General features: G+C 39.6%; 2 protein-coding genes across 3 annotated transcripts in view; both read right to left on the bottom strand.

Moving 5' to 3' along the window:
* LOC306869044 (vascular cell adhesion protein 1-like) overlaps nt 1-17,225 on the bottom strand; it is a 709,597-nt gene that overhangs the window by 644,257 nt on the left and 48,115 nt on the right. The gene's annotated exons all lie outside the window — the stretch shown is intronic.
* Nucleotides 65-17,198, bottom strand: LOC306869045 (ribonucleoprotein PTB-binding 1-like). 2 transcript variants are annotated; one of them, XM_079415618.1, is made up of 15 exons: nt 16,798-17,150; nt 14,820-14,886; nt 13,667-14,136; nt 7,998-8,189; nt 7,715-7,835; nt 7,534-7,628; nt 7,371-7,442; nt 6,950-7,025; nt 5,068-5,270; nt 4,801-4,885; nt 4,557-4,696; nt 4,389-4,460; nt 4,173-4,295; nt 2,081-2,146; nt 71-1,938 (listed from the first exon to the last, which is right to left on the bottom strand). In XM_079415618.1, exons 1-15 carry the CDS (start codon nt 17,119-17,121, stop codon nt 1,804-1,806), a joined length of 2,241 nt encoding a protein of 746 aa, XP_079271744.1. In that variant the 5' UTR covers nt 17,122-17,150; the 3' UTR covers nt 71-1,803. The 2 variants fall into 2 exon arrangements, with proteins under 2 accessions (XP_079271743.1, XP_079271744.1); XM_079415617.1 differs by lacking the exon at nt 7,371-7,442 and having other exon boundaries at nt 65-1,938; nt 16,798-17,198.

Raw genomic sequence — 17,225 nt, 5'->3', positions numbered from 1 at the left:
AACGTCCCTTTGAATTGACCATGTAGTCCATTCGGTATAGTTGATAGAACCACACAAACATCATGAAGGTGAACTTAAATAACATTTACTTGTTCAAATGCCACAAAAACGGAGCAGAAGAGCTGTACAGAAGAAAAGAGTGATTGGTGATTAAGAGGTCATTTACCACATCTGAAGGTTTAGTTCATTTCACAAAGCAGCAGCAGTTCTTACCACATATCGCACATGAAAAATGACTTACAAGATACTGCACTGTGCAATTTCACTCAGAATGATACAAAATATAGAGCAGCAATTTTGATACCATTACAGACTAGAAGAAATAAGAACACGAGTTCAAGACTTCAGAGAAGAAATGTAATCAAACTCAAGCATGAACACCGCAAATAAACAAATGTAGTAGAGAGGCTCACAGTGTGATGAGATTGGAGTAAACACTGCCGTTTTTAGGCACACAAGTAACTCCGTGTTCCATCGTAAGCCACGGTACAAGTTAGAGGTAATGTGTTATCACAAATCAAATGTCAACCATATTAATAAGTCACACACACAGACCAAGTACTCAATCATACGTCAATCACATTGAAGTCTGTAGAAGCTTCTTCCCCTCTATAGCAGTTCAAACCAGAGGGGAAAAGGTAGTCACAAATACAACGGTAAAAAAAAAGTCCCGCTAAAAAGCACAGGTCCGGCCTGCTTCAGACTGTTGGCTCTCGTTTTTTTTTTTTAAAAAGAAAAAGGGAAAAAAGATATGGACCAGTGCCAACAGAAAGCTAACTGGCTCCCTCTGCTGGTCTGCAGAGGAAAGGCACCGTACGGAAGACGTGAGGATCGAATGTGTGTGTGTGTGTGTGTGTGTGGAAATACAGAAGCAACAGCAGGCATACTGTGCTTTGAGAAGTACTCTGAGCCTGGTGAGGGGAGAACGGCAGCCCATACTCAATCTCCGACCAGCTGGGGCTTCACAACGTGACGGCCAAGACGCTAACGCTTTGCAACAGCAAAACTGTGCAGGTTGAACGGGGTCAAAGAGAGGTGTGAAAGCAGGCAGAAAACAAGAACGAGCGTGAACGAGACTGGTGCAGAAAGGACAGATTCCGGAGGATGAATATACATGATCCGTATCCTCCAAGTGCAATGCTCAGAAAACCCTGACTCTGTAAAATGGGATGCAAAGATGGGAAATAGTGCAACAAATACGTGGTGTTGGTGGGGGGATAAAACTATTTTGAGCTAAATCTAACACTAACCCAGCATCAGAGCTCCCCATAAAGACACAGACAGGTGACTCACTGAAGAAAACAGACAGCTACTGTCCATTGCACAGATGCATGACTTTCAAGCATGTAAGGCTTTGCACTTGTACGTGAGGGGAAGTGTCTGTAGTGGAGGAGCCCTTTTAGAAAACTGAACTATATACACACGACTAACAAGAGGCATAGCAGAAAAAAGCTATCGTCTTGTTTAAATGATTCAAATTAAAAAAAAGAAAAAAGCCTAAAAAAATAGGACTATTTAGATGAACATGACAGGAAACCCTTTTCTTTCATTGTGGTGTCTGTTGCATCTTTGGGTTTTGAAAAATTAAAAAAGGCAAAATAAAAAAATAAAAAATATTTACAGACACATTGAAATTATATACACAACCTTCAATCATCCATGGACCGAGCATATGAGCTTCTTTGGTGTGAAAATGACGGTTCTTTGCTCTTTCACCCTCACACACAAACACACTTAAAGATGGTATTTAAGCAGCGATCCCTTTAGAGAGCTGGTGGTTCAGAGGAAGCCGCAGAGTGCTGGTCAAAAGATGCGCTTGCGTTTCAGGTAGGAGTCGGCGTAGTGCCCCCCGAGACCCTGAGAGTGCTGACCTACATATCCACCCTCTGGACTGGGCTCTGGAGACGGGATGAGACGCTTCTGCCCACCGACGGGAGTCTAAACATGGACAGAAAATGGAATCAAAATGAAATCGAAGAGCTGTGCTAAGAATGACTGTTGAAAGGTTCCTGGCACACTTGTATGATAATTGACAAGGAGCAAATATAGACACTAGATATCAGGGCTGAAGATGGCCTACCTTCACACCAGCACCAGGTGCAGCAGAAAATAGGCTGGAATGAGTCACTGGAGGCATTCCAACAGCCTGAAGAAAAACAAAAGCAATTATTAAACTCTCTGGGATGGGTTACATGTGTTTCGGCCATCTATGCAAATAAAAAAATCGTAATAAAGATGGACATTATCTGATGATGTGAGGAGGATGTCATGCTTCAGATAAGGATTTCAGAGCTTTCGAAAATGGATCCTGATAAGTGATTCTTGGGCTCACGGCCAATTGTGATCAAACTCTTTTTGCTGAGCTGCACAGCCACCGCTTTAAATATGCCCGTTCATTTCAATTAAAGGATTTTTAATAATATACTGTTGTTACATCAAAGCCAAATCACGATGGCATAAAGACACTTAAATCGTTTTGGATAGGGATGCACAACAAACATTAACGTTCATAATAAATTTAGAGGTGTGAATCTCTAGGCACTTCAGAGGGCTGTCATGCAAATGATAAAAACAATTATTGATGCATCTTGAGGCATTTTTTTATAAATGATTTCTACATAAAAGATCCATACTGAATTTACTATATTTCATTAAAACAAACGGAAGAGTTATATTTAAGGGTTGGAAACCTTCACCTCACAATAGCAATCTTATAGTTTACCGACTTTGAATATCAAATTTGTGAATTTATATTTTTCATACAATTAGGCTACTTTTTAAAATTACAAATTAGTAAATTTAAAAAAAAAAAAAGAAAAAAAAAAAAAAAAAGTTAAACGGCTACTCCACTCAAATTAAAATGGTCAGCGATCACTTACCCCCATGTCCTTCCAAACCCATAAAAGCTTCGTTGGTCTTCAGGACACAGTTTAAGATACTTTGGATGAAAATCGGGAGACTTGTGACTGTCCCGTTGACTGCCAAGTAAATAACACTCAAGGCCCAGAAAAGTATGAAAGACAGTAGTCCATCTGTTCTGTGTCAGCCGCACCACACTGATACGCATTCTACATTTACGCTTTGATTTGAACGAAAACAGCATACCCGTGTGGTGTGGCTGACAGAATAGCGTATGCAGTTTGCGTCCAGCGGATACTCTCCAAAACGGCACTACAGTCGTAATTATTTTATTTGCGTACAAAAAGTAGTATTCGACGCTTCATAACATTCAGATTGAACCACTGATGGCAGATGGACTATTTTGACGATGCCTTTCTTACTTTTCTGGGCCTTGACCGTGTTATTTACTTGGCAGTCAACGGGACAGTCACTAGCCTGCCAGTTTTCATCCAAAATATCTTAAATTGTGGTCTGAAGACGAACGAAGCTTTAACAGATTTGCAACGACATGGGGGTAAGTGATTAATGACCATTTTCATTTTGGGGTGGAGTAACCCTTTAAGAATTAACCAACCAAGGGCGTGTTCACAATTCGCGCCTTTGACTAGAAAAAAAAAAAAAAAAAAAAAAAAAAGTTGACGAGAGCGCTTTAGTAAAATAAAGAGCTGGCAGTGTTTTGGTTACAAATAGCAGCCGAGGGCGTCTTTTGTTGCTATAACAACAGCTGTAACGGTAGCCTAGCGCTGTGTGCTGCAGAAATGTCGGCTTTTGAAGGTTGGATTGAAGTTAACGGGGAGGGTAATGTCGGTTCACAACAATGTTTGTGGGAGCACAGCATTATACAGGGAAGGAAAATACGGTGCTTCCAACAATTTAGTCCAGGAGCTCTGGTTGGATGACGCATGGTTTCATACAACTCCTTGTGCTCCGAAACTAGTATGATCTGTCTACCGGCTATAACTTCTTTCTCCGGCACACATCCGACACCGGAGCAGATTGCGGCTACTTGTCAATGTTTGCATTTAAACCTGCTGTGCCACATTTCCGCAGCATCCCAGAAGCTGCTCTACACAATGCTTTGCTAAAAGATACATGCCTACATCTCTTTCGATTAAAAAGTAATTGCAAGTGTTGTGGCTCCGTTGCCATGAATTATTGCGAGAGGAAAAAAAACAAATGTGTTTTAGTCGCATAACATTGGTTAATAATCATTTTATAATTGTTTTTTTAAAATCAATATTTGTAAAATAAATCGCTGAAGTTTTGAGTACCTTATTAAGCTGGGTGGAGGGGATGTTGGTATGGGCTCCAAAGCTGAAATAAGAGGACTGAGGGGGGCTGGGTGGATAGCTAAAAGGAGACCCTGCATCACTGAAGCCTGTGTGCTTGGAGTGCTTGAGAGACAGAGACAATTACGATGTCACACGTGTCCAATCTTGGAACGGAACACTTCTGGTGGTGTAATTGGAGGGAGGTGGAAACCGTACCTGGAAACCGTAGCTGGGAAGTGCTGCATTTTCCAGAACCTCCTGCTGCTCATACAAATGAGACAAGGGGTCCTACGGATGGAGTGAAAGAGACAACAACATCCAGTCAGAAAAGGTGAGTGGGGCAGTCACACATTCAAAGAAGCTGCTCTTAACACTTGAGCCGACCTGGTGCAGAGAAAACTCTGGTGTGCAAGACTCCTGGAAGCGCAGGCTGTAGTTCGAGTGGATGCTGTGGTTTGCACGTTGGTTAGATGTGTTGCCAAGTGCCGTTCTCTTCCTGTACGGGTGAGCCCTTGTGCTGGCACCTAAATAAACGTAATGTTTTAGGAAATGCAACAAAAAAAAAAAAAAAAAAAAAAAAAAAAACGAAAAAAGCAAAAGGTGCGCAAGACATCACGGGTGGACTGACCTGAAGATGGGAATATGCTAGGAGCACTAAGAAAAGGGTTCTGGGATACACCAACTTCTTTGGGAGGCTCGCCCAATATAGATGCCTTCAGGAAAAAGAGAGGATTGGAATATACAAACCTGCTTTAGATACTAACAACAGCTCATGCCGAGCTAAAGGATAATTGCAGAAATTTCAAAGCTTTCCTCTGAAAGATCATGGCAGTAAGTATAGGCTGTGTGACAGTAAGTTTGCACAAACAGGAGCAGCCATTAGCATCCATCTCACCCCTGGTAGAGTCGGCCCATCTGCTCCTAACATCCCACTCAGGAGGGGCAAATTCAGTCCCTGCAGTGCAGGAGAGGCTGCGGAGGGAAAGCCAATCGGTGTGGCTGGGGTCTCGTTCTCTCTCCCAAGAGGTCGACTGAGGGATGGTTGTTTGATGGGGCCAAGAGTTTCATTCTGCAAGCCCAGTGTTGAAGCAATAGTGCCTGAATGAAATTAAATTTAGAACTGCATATTAAATTTTACAGCCAGTGAATCTCCATTAGTTTTCCCAATTAATTATGACTTGTGGACAAGCTATTGCTGTGGTAGACCATCAGTAGGTCAAATATTAATACACTTTTGGAATTAAGTTGAGATGCGATCTACGGAGGGTCAGAAAGCTCTTGAATTATCAAAATATCTACATTTGTTCCGAAGATGAACAAAGGTCTTATGGGTTTGGAACAACATGAGGGTGAGTAATTAATGACAATTTTCATTTTTGCGTGAACTAACCCTTTAATGTAAAAAGTAAATATGATCATGTACACTGCGAATAATTGATATCTTTTCACCTTTTAGTGCATAATCCTGTTCTGTCCACACCAATTTAACATTCTGAACTTGTAAGTTAATGGTTAATAGCAACCAGTCAGGGAGGGAAAAAAGTACAAATAAAATTCTTTGCACTGCAGCCAAGTAAAACAACTGCAACCAAGCAGGGTTATTGTCAAACTAAAGCTTATTTTATTTCAAGTAATGAATAATTTTTTTGAATGAATGGTTTGAATTTAGGGATGCTCCGATCGATCAGCCTCGGCCGATAATCACGTTTTATGACTCGATCGGTACTCATACATTTGGCCGATCTCACAAACCTATCGCAATTTGATGACGTCAATATGTGATGACATATGCAGTCATCACCGGTGTGGAAATGCTGACGTTTGAGAAACAACAAAAAATTCGCTATGTCGTGTATGTTTTGCATGATGAATGGATGGTTCATTTTTTAAGTGACCTTAGAGCTGATCTGCACATCACTGTACACATCTTTTACGGCTACACGGGCATCGGAGCTGATCGCGCCACTCTATGAGCATTTATTTCTAAAACAAAACATCTTCTTTGGCCACATGAGCCTACTCAATAGCATTAACCGAGGCTTTACTCCTTTTAAACTTTATCTGGAATGTCACCGTTTCAGTCACTGCAACAATCAGGCGAACCCAAAACACAAATTAAATCGTCTGCCTAATGAGAAAATGTATTTTTAAAAAGTTAATTTGCACGTTTGATACTTGCACGTTGTTGCTCTTTTGTTGGTTTTGATTGCTTCTTATGTCCTCATTTGTAAGTCGCTTTGGATAAAAGCGTCTGCTAAATGACTAAATGAATAAAAATTGCACCCGCTCGTGACCCACCCGCAAATAATCAGAATGCATTTTTTTTTATTACCCAACCTACAGATTATCTGCAGCGCCCATGGATAACAGTGATCAAAGTACTCCGTTTTGTTCTTTCGGTAGTTTAAATGTTATCTTTTTTTTTTTTCCTCTTCAGTCTTAACATTTACATTTATTCATTTAGCTGACGCTTTTATCCAAAGCGACTTACAATTGCTGTATATGTCAGAGGTCGCTCGCCTCTGGAGCAACTAGGGGTTAAGTGTCTTGCTCAGGGACACATTGGTGTCTCACAGTGGATTCGAACCCGGGTCTCTCACACCAGAGGCATGTGTCTTATCCACTGCGCCATCACCACCCAAATTTAAATTGAACAGTAGATCAATGACACTAAAAATAACACATTACCAAATAAAACTCGGACAATTGTAAAGACGCAGCGTCCCTGACATTATTTCCCCATTACTGTGAAACAAAATGTTACAAACTTGTGGTACCTTGAGGCATCTCTCCCAACATGTTAATGCGTTGAAGAGTAAGAGCAGCCAGAGGATTTTCACTCAGCAGTCCAGCCTGTGGAAAGATAGAACTGCATTAGTTTGACATTAGAGAATTAAACAAAAAACAAATAATCCTTCAGAAAGACACTTGTCAATTACAACAACATTAAAGAGGGATGTAAAGCAACCAAGGCAAAAGACGTTTGATGAACACTCTGGCCGATACTTGAACAGAAGTAGCTAATGGGGTTTTACCAACTAATTACTTAAGCTCAAAGCATTGATCTGCAGTGGAAGAATAATTGAACAGCTAGTACTTTTCCAGAAGACACTTGAACTAATTTGGTAAAATCATTGAAAATAAAAATAAAAAGCAAAGCACACAAGCACCTCACACCCACACAGAGGAACCACTCACACAAGGGAGAAGACTGTGCTCTTTATTATGCAGAATGTGTGCCCAAAGAAGAGGATTCCCTAAAAGAGCTTGCTGGGAGGGGAGAAGAAGAGAGTGAGGGCTAAAACACATGCTGCTGGGACTGTGTGAGGAGATGAGGGGTTGAGGGAGGGAGGGACGGTACCTGTTGGACTTGGTTCTGGAGCAGCAGCTGCATGAGGGCAGCAGAGAGGGCAGGGTTTGCCAGCAGAGGTACAGCGGGCACAGCTCCCAGCAGGCCTGCATATTGAGAGAAGAGTGACAAATTCACTGCCTGGACTAGAACAAAAACCTACCAACAGAAGAAAAACGATGAGCATAAGTACCTTGTTTATGTGCTGGGTTGAGGGACGCCAGCAGCATCTTCAGTGTAGCAGGGTTATTGAGGCCAGTAAGGAACTGCATGGCATTGGGTTCAGGAAGGAGACCTTTCCCTCTGTTCAAGGCCTGTAGAGACAAAGGATGGGAAAAAAAAAAAAAAAAAGAAAAAAAAAAAGAAGAATTGTTCACCTAGCCATTTCATTTTGATTGAAAGATCTACTAAGACATTACAATGTAGGCTGAGAATTTGAGAATGTTTTCTGCAAATAGTGGAGTGTGGGGGTCTACCATGGTCTGGGCAGCGATGAGGGCAGCCAGCATGCTTCTTCCTGGTGGTCCTGGGGCACAGAAGGACACACGTATGCGAGTGCCACCTACAGCTCTGCCATCGGTCAGCCACTGCACATCCTCAGCCATCTCAGGCGTGGAGAACTCCAGCACTGCAAACCGCCGAAAATTACAATCCTGACCCTGAGCAAGCTGTGGGGGAAAAATAAAACATTTTTTAAGTCAGTCATTGAATTCCAACAAGGCTGTTCCCGTGAAGCAACTGAATTAAAATGATAGCTCACCCTCTCCAATATAAAAATGGTCAATTTACTCGCTCTCATGTTGTTCTAAACACATACGACTTCAATTCTTCTGTAGAACAAATATTTTGACATGTTTTTCATCCATATATTGGCAGTCAATGTGAACTGAAACAGTTTGATCAACATTCTTAAATATCTTATGTTCCACAGAAGAAAGAGTCATACACATTTAGAAATGACATGAACGGAATAAATACGTTTCCCAATTCAGGGGAACTGACCCTTTTAATGTCATAAAACAGATGTGATTAGGCTGCTGATATGAATAGATTTTTTTTTTTTTTTTTTTTTTTTTACATTTACTGCAGCATAAACTTCTAAAACAGAGGGGAAACCACCTTGAAGTTCACTTTTTTTTTTTTGCAATTCAATAAAAAAAAAAAAAAAAAAAAAAAACACTTTCTATTCCGAAAAGGTTAAACGAACCCACTTCACAAGGTACAAACCCAAAATATTTTCACAATCTTCTCAAAAAAACCCCCAACAAAAACATTCATATATACACACACACGTAACCCTGGACCACACAACCAGTCATAAAGGTCAATTTCTACAAAGGTCTACATCTGAAAACTGAATAAATAATTTGTCCATTGATGGTTTGTTAGGATAGGGCAATATTTGGCCGAGATACAACTATTTGAAAATCTGGAATCTGAAGGTGCAAAAAAAAAAAAAAAATTCAAAAATACAAAGTCAAAATACTGAGAAAAAAATCACCTTTAAATTTGTCTAAATTATGTTCTTATCTACGCATATTCCTGGATCAAAAATTAAGTTGAGATATATTTACAGTAGGAAATTCACTAAATATCTTCATGGAACATGATCTTTACTTAATATCCTAATGATTTTTGGCATGAAAGAAAAATCTAATTTTGACCCATACAATGTATTTTTGGCTATTGCTACAAATATAACCCAGCAACTTAAGACTGGTTTTGTGCTCCAGGGTCACACACACATACATATAAACCTCATCTAGTGCAAGTGAAAGATTCTGCTCAGAAACAAATCATATGGAGCATAATGAAAGCCACATGTCGATCAGTAACCTAATGGAAGGGCCCAGTTGTACCACCTCAAGTTCACGGGACAAGAGTAAAGCAAGGAGAGACGGGGGAGGAGGAAAAAAGCACCATGACAAGCACAGTAGCTGTGCCAAAACCACTGTGCCAAAACCAAAGCCCAGTACTATGCTAATCTACACAGAACACATGCATACTAACACAAAGACAGACAACCTTTTCTGACAGAGCCATTAAGATTAATGCAGCTCCTGAGCTTCTCTGCTTTGGGTGGAATTGTGTTCAACAAGCAAACACAATGAGTCGCTAAGGCCTTGATTATATATTCTTGGAAAAAAATTCATCATTTGCCCATTTTACGCATGACTGGAGCCTCATCCACATAAGGCCAATTCAATACCTGCCTAAAACCTGAGGAGATTGAACTGGGAGCACAGCGGATTTAATGAGAATTAACTTCCAAAGCCTTTGCTAATTCCATTGCAATGGGGAACATGACGAAAAGTGTCATTCCCAACAGTGCCCTGAGGTGTATGTGATCCATGTTTAACATATGAAAGAGGCAGCAGCTCTCTCGTTCCAAAATGACCTGCTGACTGACAGCACCCGGTCCAGTCAGGTGGAACAATATTTTTGGAATTACTCTCAGCTGATCAATAAAAACATTGACAGCTATATAAAAGCATTACGTAATCACGTTGAAAGTCACATGTGGTTAGTTCTTAGTCTGTGTACTTTGGTTCAAAAAGGTAGGGTAGGGCAAAAAACACTCCTCCAACTTCAAACTCGTCCGACAATTTTTCCCTGTTTTTGTAAAGGATGTTTGACTTTGCACGTTCGCTTTGTAAACACTGGGTCGGTACTTCGGCCTACATCACACGTGCATTACGTAATGCATGAGGTCGAGCTAGTGCAAGACGAGTATGGTTAAAAAGTATATGCATTTTCTTTCTTAGAAAAATGACAGTTTCACTAGGTAAGACCCCTATTCCTCGGCTGGGATCGTGTAAAGCCCTTTAAAGCTGAATTGAAACTTCAATTTGGTCCTTCAACCCGTTGGCTCCCATTGAAGTCCTGGAACGTTTTCCTCAAACCTGGAAGTGAACATTAATTTGATGCTAATGAAAACAATAAGATAATTGCAGTCTGTTCAGCATGTTTTACTGGCTTGTAATGGTGCGTTTAAGCTAGATGACATGTTTGGGTAAGAAACTGAGAAAAGTCCGTTTTGGAAAGGCTTGAGGGTGTGTAATTGATTTTAATTTTTGGGTGAATGATTCCATTAAGGCATTTTTAATAGAAAATGCAAACAAACATTAGCTCTACTGACTGGATAAATGTCAGTAGAGAAACTGAAGCATAACAGCTTTTATCAGCAACACTGCAGTAAGAGGACCAAAACAAGTGGAAATGTATAAGCTTGTCTGGAATGAAGGAGGGGGGGGGGGGGAAGAGATTACGCAGTTGTTTGGAATTATTGAAATGGAGCAAAACAGGCAATATGGTGTCTAAATGTAATTCTCTTAATATTAACTTGTTTATTGAACTGTTGTATAAAAATCAATATCACATTTGTAATCTTGCTTGTTTTTGAAGAAAAAAAAAACGCATGAAACGCAAATATAAATTTTGCGATCATTCTTAATGCATTTTAATAGACAGAATCATGCAGTGAAAGAACACTCTAAATGCGCACGTGCACTGTTTAACCCGCTTCATCACCACTAGGGTAACAATTACCGGTTTGACGATAAATCATGATAAAATTCCCCACGTTTAGTATTACGGTTGCATTTTTGAATTATCATTAAAACCGTATTCGATTACCACGATTTGAACAACTCACGATAAATACAGTCCAGCATAAAGCACAGTTTTAAGTAACAGTCTCACGAGCGCACAGCAGCAGAGTAGGTTCGTTTTGAGTGAAAATAGGGCGGAAAAGCTGGGAGGTTTTAAGAGTGTTAAGGGAATTATACAAATTAATTAAATGACTGTACCTCTGAAGGTTCTGACAGTCTTCAGAAACGATTCGATTGCATTAGTTATTACATGGAGTGAAGATAAAAACAAAAGTGTTCCTAAAATCGCAATACTGCTTTATTCACAGAGGTTACTGGAAACAGCTGTATTCTGCTTTTCCATAAGCGCCACCTGCTGTCAGAGAGTGGATTTACAGAGGCTTTACATTCAGCTTGTGTGCGGTTTCTGTCTGGCCAAAAACGCACCGAATTTGCACGCCCTGCTGTAAATTGACCGGTTGATGAAAAACAAGCTTAAGTGGATTCTACGCACTTAAACAATTCAGATAAGTCATCTAGAATTATTTATGGAGCAGATAAAATGCATATAATCATTTATTAATCACTTATTTTGACTTGATCCTTTTCTTTCTTTAAAGGCTGAAATGTGAGGTTTACACTATGAAACTTTTTCAAAGCTTTATTTGAACATTTACATTAGACATTTGAACATGCTATTAAACTGGTGTCAGTCAAGTTGTCATTTAAAATCCAGACATCATTGGTCATGTTATCGTTTTAGTGATTATGCAAACAAAACGTCACTTTATTTGTTGTTTGTTACGGAAGTTCTAAGCGGCCATGCATTATTATAATTTTTCTGTCTTGTTTTGTCGTGATCACGACTTAATTTTCTCGTGATCTCGACATAACGAAATTTGTTTTGTCGTTATCTGGACATAACGAAAGTTGTTGATCTCAACCTAAAAACAGTTTTCTCACGACGTAATTGTAGCTATCGTGAGAAAATCAGGGTCGCTATATTGTCTTCGACGATAAAGTTGCAGACCCGACAGCCTCCTTCTCAAGTGTCGAACACTTATGTGTAAGTCGTCAATCACTGACAGACACAGAGCTAAAATGTCCGAGTATGAATATGCATGACAAGTATTCTATCATGGATCAATGTAGTCGGTCACACACACAACACCTTCAATATTTGGGATGGTACTTATACCATATTTTTATTTTTATTATTTCAGTTTGAGTGAGTCCCTGATCAAAGTTAAAGCGAATACGATCATCCATGATGCTGCGATGATGCTGCTTCTATAGCATTTTCTCATGCCGAATACACAGAGAAAATTAAGTCGTGATAACAACAAAACAACTTTCGTTATGTCGAGATCACGAGAAAATTAAGTCGTGATAACGACAAAACCTTCGTTATGTCGAGATCACGAGAAAACAAGACAGAAAAATTATAATAATGCATGGCCGCTTAGAACTTCCGTAGTTTGTTGATTTTTAAATATAAAACTTGAAGTGATTTGTGTGCCGGTACTTTTTGAACATCTTTTTGTGCACTCACTGGCGGTGTGCAAGACTTTTTTTTTTTGTAACTTTACACACAGCTCTGCTTCCGAAGGTGCACGAGTTCTGGGCGATTCTAGCCGAACATGCACATCTGTGCATGTAAAAATAGAATTAGAATTAATGTAGACACTATTTCCTTAAAATTGTCTTGTGTTTGATGCGAAATAAACCCACAAGCTTGAGATTATTTTAATCAGTTCATAAAGAAATTGTTAATTCATCAACTCATTCATCACACGAGAAGCCTTGTATGGCAAATTACTTCTCACCAGTGATTCCTGATGGTTTTAGAGGACAATTACTCCTCGTCGCCCCCTGTCGTTTCAAATAATACAACGGCGAGCGCGGCAAGTATAAAAGCCTCATCCGTTTGGGAAGGTGCGCGCGCAGTCAGCGGAGGCTCGCGAGGGGAATCAGGCGAAAGTATAAATCCAGCTTTATGCGTGATATCAAATGCTTTCACAGATTTAGTATTACTATAGCATTTCACCTGAGCATTACGAATCACGCGTATGGCTTTGTTCTTGTTTCTCTTCAACAGTATCTCCGCCATAAGCACTGAATGAATGACAGGCTTTCTGTTGTAACATCGCGCAAGGTAAATAAGGGTGAGATCTAGTGGAGAAGACTAATGATAAGAAATCACAATCAGATCTTGTTTTAAATGTGTGCTGAAATAAATACCGGAAAAGATTGATTCGCGGCTTTTGAGAATCGATATCGATTCAACGTCACTTAATTTTTTTTTTTTTTTAAACGCAATTCATCGAAATAGATATTTTTTTTGCCCAGCCCTAAATGTGAAGACTAATTCATTTACACAATGTATGTAGCTTTTCTTATTTTAGTTATTTAAAAGATGTGAGACGAGTACACTGGGCAAACATGCCAATATGACGCACGTTTAAACAGGAAAAACAGTGAAAAAACATTCTGCATGAGAAAAACGTTACTTCCACACTTGACTCAGATCAGGTGGGTCAAGCACTCGTACCAACCTGGCAGAAAATGGGAGCGTGTGTGTCAGTCAGCACACTGCGGAGATCCTGAGCAGAGAGGATGTTTTGAGGTAGTCGGTCCACACAGAGGCAGCGTGAGTGCAGCATGGGAAACGTGAGCGCGCCAACCTCCGTCCAATGTACGTACAGCATTCGTGACCCAAGCTGCTTACCCAGCAGCTCTGACTTTGCCCGGGCTGCAGAGTCCTTCTTCATGTACTCCACAAAGCCATAGCCCTTCGAGTGGCCCATGGTGGCACTGTGCACCAGGAAGCAGCGCTCAATGTTTCCGAAGGGGCGGACGAGCTCCTCAAACTGTTGCTGGGTGAAAGCCCTGGGAAGGTTGGCGATGCACAGCAGCGCGTCCGTCGGCTGCAGCTGCACAGAGATCTCACGGTCACGGAGAACATATTGGTGAAACTCCTTTATCGCAAACTGGGCCTGCTCACCGTTCAGTAGTGTCACAAAGGCTTGAATAGGAAAAACAGGAAAATTAGTAACAACTCCCATAAAGGCATAAAAAAAAAAAAAAAAAAAAAAAGTCTAATGATATACTAATCAAATTTGGGGTCGACAAGACGACTTATGCTCACAAAGGCTGAATTTATTTGATCAAAAATAAAAACAAAAAGCTTTTGAAATATTGCTACAATTTAAAATATATAATTTTTTCTATTGTAATAACTTAAAATATTTTATTCCTGTGATGCAAAGCTGAATTTTCAGCATCATTACTCTAGTCCTCAGTGTCACATGATCCTTCAGAAATCATTCTATGTTGATTTGATGCTCAAACATTTATCAATGTTGAAAATATTGATTCTTTGATTAAAAGGTAAAAAAAAAATATATAGCAATCTTTTGTATTATTTAAAATGTTCTGACTGTCAGTGGATCACTTTATCTTCGCTGATCAAGAAAAAAAAACCTTCCTGACAAAACCCTTACGTTAAAAATAAATAAAACACCTAAGACTACAATAATCAGGCAATAATAATAAATTAAAATATGGGTTGAGTTGACGTTAAATAAAGACTTAATTTGCTCAGAATTATATAAAATGTTGCCAATGTCCATTTAAAAAAAATACACCCAACAACAAGCGATTACAACAAATGTCCATTCATGTGATAATACGATGATTCGTACACACCTGTCCCTTTGTATTTGTCCACAAAGCAGTACTTCAAATCATAGTTACTTAACAGCTCGTGCACCTCCTAAAGAAAAAAAACAAAAAATAAAAATTCACTATTCAGGAAGACTTCCATTCATTAACCAGAATGATTGTATCCTCCATTTTGCATGAACAATGAAGTCATCACATAGATTCAAAACAACTTGAATGGCTCAGTTATCACTATCCTGTCATATTTGTACCTTTTATTCCCACAACTCTCATTTTAAAGTGTCACAAATAAAATGATCTCAGTGTTTATGATTGAGTGATTAATAAATTACTTTTGACAGCAAAAAAAAAAAAAAAAAAATCCACTTTTGCTTTCAGGCTTCCTACGTGTTACCATAATATGAACCAGCACTTTCTTTCAACGTCAGTGAAAGCAAAACGTTTTGTTTCAGCGCGTTCTGTCCTTTGTCATCCTCACTGCTCCCATTCTGATCTGGAACAATACTAGTGTTGCTCAAACCACGCACCAGTTTTCACCATGAATCAAGCATTTTCCCAAGAGAGCCGCATCCACAAAGAACAAGAACCAACTGAGCTATTTGAACATTGCTCATTCCCATAATATAACAGCTTGAGAACTTGGATGACCAGACAATGTGATTTACAATGGAGCAGCTACTAGCATCTAGAATAAATTAAGAAATGCAGTTAATCGCTATGGCATAGTACTTAGTACTAGAAACATGGGAACAGCTATGAGTAATAAACTGAATGCATACTAAACATTTATTAAGACACATTCTGACCAGGTTTAAAATGACAAGTAAAATAAGCTACTGTTAGTAGTCACAAATGGGGTAAACGAGTGTCTCAAATCGGTACTAGTATTTAATAAAAATCACTAGGTTAGCCAACTAGAAACCTATGGATAGTTATTAGTAAACAGCACCAGCCTCACCTGGAATGAATTTGCAATCATAATGAATAATAGTTGAGCTCTGAACCACAGAACACCTTAGAAGTTAGTTGAGAATTTGTAAAAAAAAAATTTAATGGCATGTCGGCTTCTTTGGACATTTTTATGGTGAAAACTATATTCAAGCAACTGATTTACAATAGAAATTAAAGGCATTTAAGACCAATTTATTTTAAAACTAAATTTGATTCAAACTTAAAGAGCATGAACAAAAAAAAATTCTAGAAGAAATACAATAAAACATTTGACAGATAATGAGCTCTGACATGTACATATAGGTGGGATTTCACTTGCAGTTTAACAATGAAATTGTAACTAGTGACTGTTGGGATAGTGGCTAGTAACAAAGAAAAAAAGTTACCAGTACGTAACTGAGCAATTGTGATAAACTGAGCATGTACTATTCCTGAATGGAGTAGCTCCAGTATCTCGTGAATAAGCATTAGTGAAATTAAATATACGAACGTAGTCACTACTAGATTACGTGAAAAAGAAACAAAAATGAATAGTAATTGGTTTATTAAAAAAAAAAAAAAAAAAAAAAAAAAGCTTGCCAGACTCTGGTTAACAGGTAACTTAGTCAAAAACATTCGTGACAAGCAACTAATTGGAAATGGGCAACATTTTCAGTTTTAAGCGTCAAACTTCAGAGGATTTAGATACCCGCGTCGCCTAAAGTACTACTTAGAAGTGAAATGAAGCAGCAAATATATAACACGAACGAGTAACTTCACAAGCTGTGATTTGGCACATTTTCAGGATAAACATCCGGGTATTCAGCTCGATTAAATGAACGGTCAAACGGCCCGCATTCGTTCAATACAACCAAGTTACACAACTCACACCGGACTCCATCCCGTTAACGACTGAGATGACTCGAGGTTCAGTTGTCACACCAGATTCAATTATCGGCACCAAAACCCAGTCCATTAACTAATGAGTCAGCGATAACTGAAATCTGGACGAGTGACTCGATCTGTGTTTGGGATGCTCTTCCAAAGATCATCAATTGTTTGTGGTACAAACCTGATTGCTGATATCGGCGGGGAGGTTCTTGATAATTATTTTTCGTCGATTATAAAACTCCCTTCTCGTTCTTTCTAAACGATTAGCAATCTCTTCTGGACTGAGGGCTGTCGGTTCATCATCGAGCCGTCGCGGACCGTCGCTGGCCGTCGGTGAACTCTCATCGCCGGCGTCCGCATCAACGTGTTTGCCCGTCTCAAACCCCCAGTTTTCGGGTTCGGCTGCTTGGTCGTAACTTTCAAAGAGCGGATTCGGGACAAAGTTGGCAGCAGTGGAGGATTTCTCATCTCTGGCAGCTGAGCTAACGGACACCTCGGCCGCCATGTCTCCGTGTGGATGCTTGTGAGCTCGTTTGCTTTGGCCAGTTTAAACAATACACACATGCGAGAAACTCGCCCGCTGATTGGTCGAGGGGAAATGCGTTTTTC

Source organism: Barbus barbus (assembly GCF_936440315.1).
Source record: "Barbus barbus genome assembly, chromosome: 4".
NCBI lineage: Eukaryota > Metazoa > Chordata > Actinopteri > Cypriniformes > Cyprinidae > Barbus > Barbus barbus.
This window is presented reverse-complemented; position numbering and strand designations above follow the sequence as displayed.

Excerpts from the sequence above, each read along its gene's own strand:
- LOC306869045 (XM_079415618.1), bottom strand. The coding sequence starts at position 17,121 with ATGGCGGCCGAGGTGTCCGTTAGCTCAGCTGCCAGAGATGAGAAATCC. Across the intron at positions 7,026-7,370 it reads AGCACAGTCTTCTCCCTTGT|GCTGGACTGCTGAGTGAAAA; the intron begins GTGAGTGGTTCC and ends ATCTTTCCACAG. Across the intron at positions 4,296-4,388 it reads TTCCCAGCTACGGTTTCCAG|CACTCCAAGCACACAGGCTT; the intron begins GTACGGTTTCCA and ends CTGTCTCTCAAG.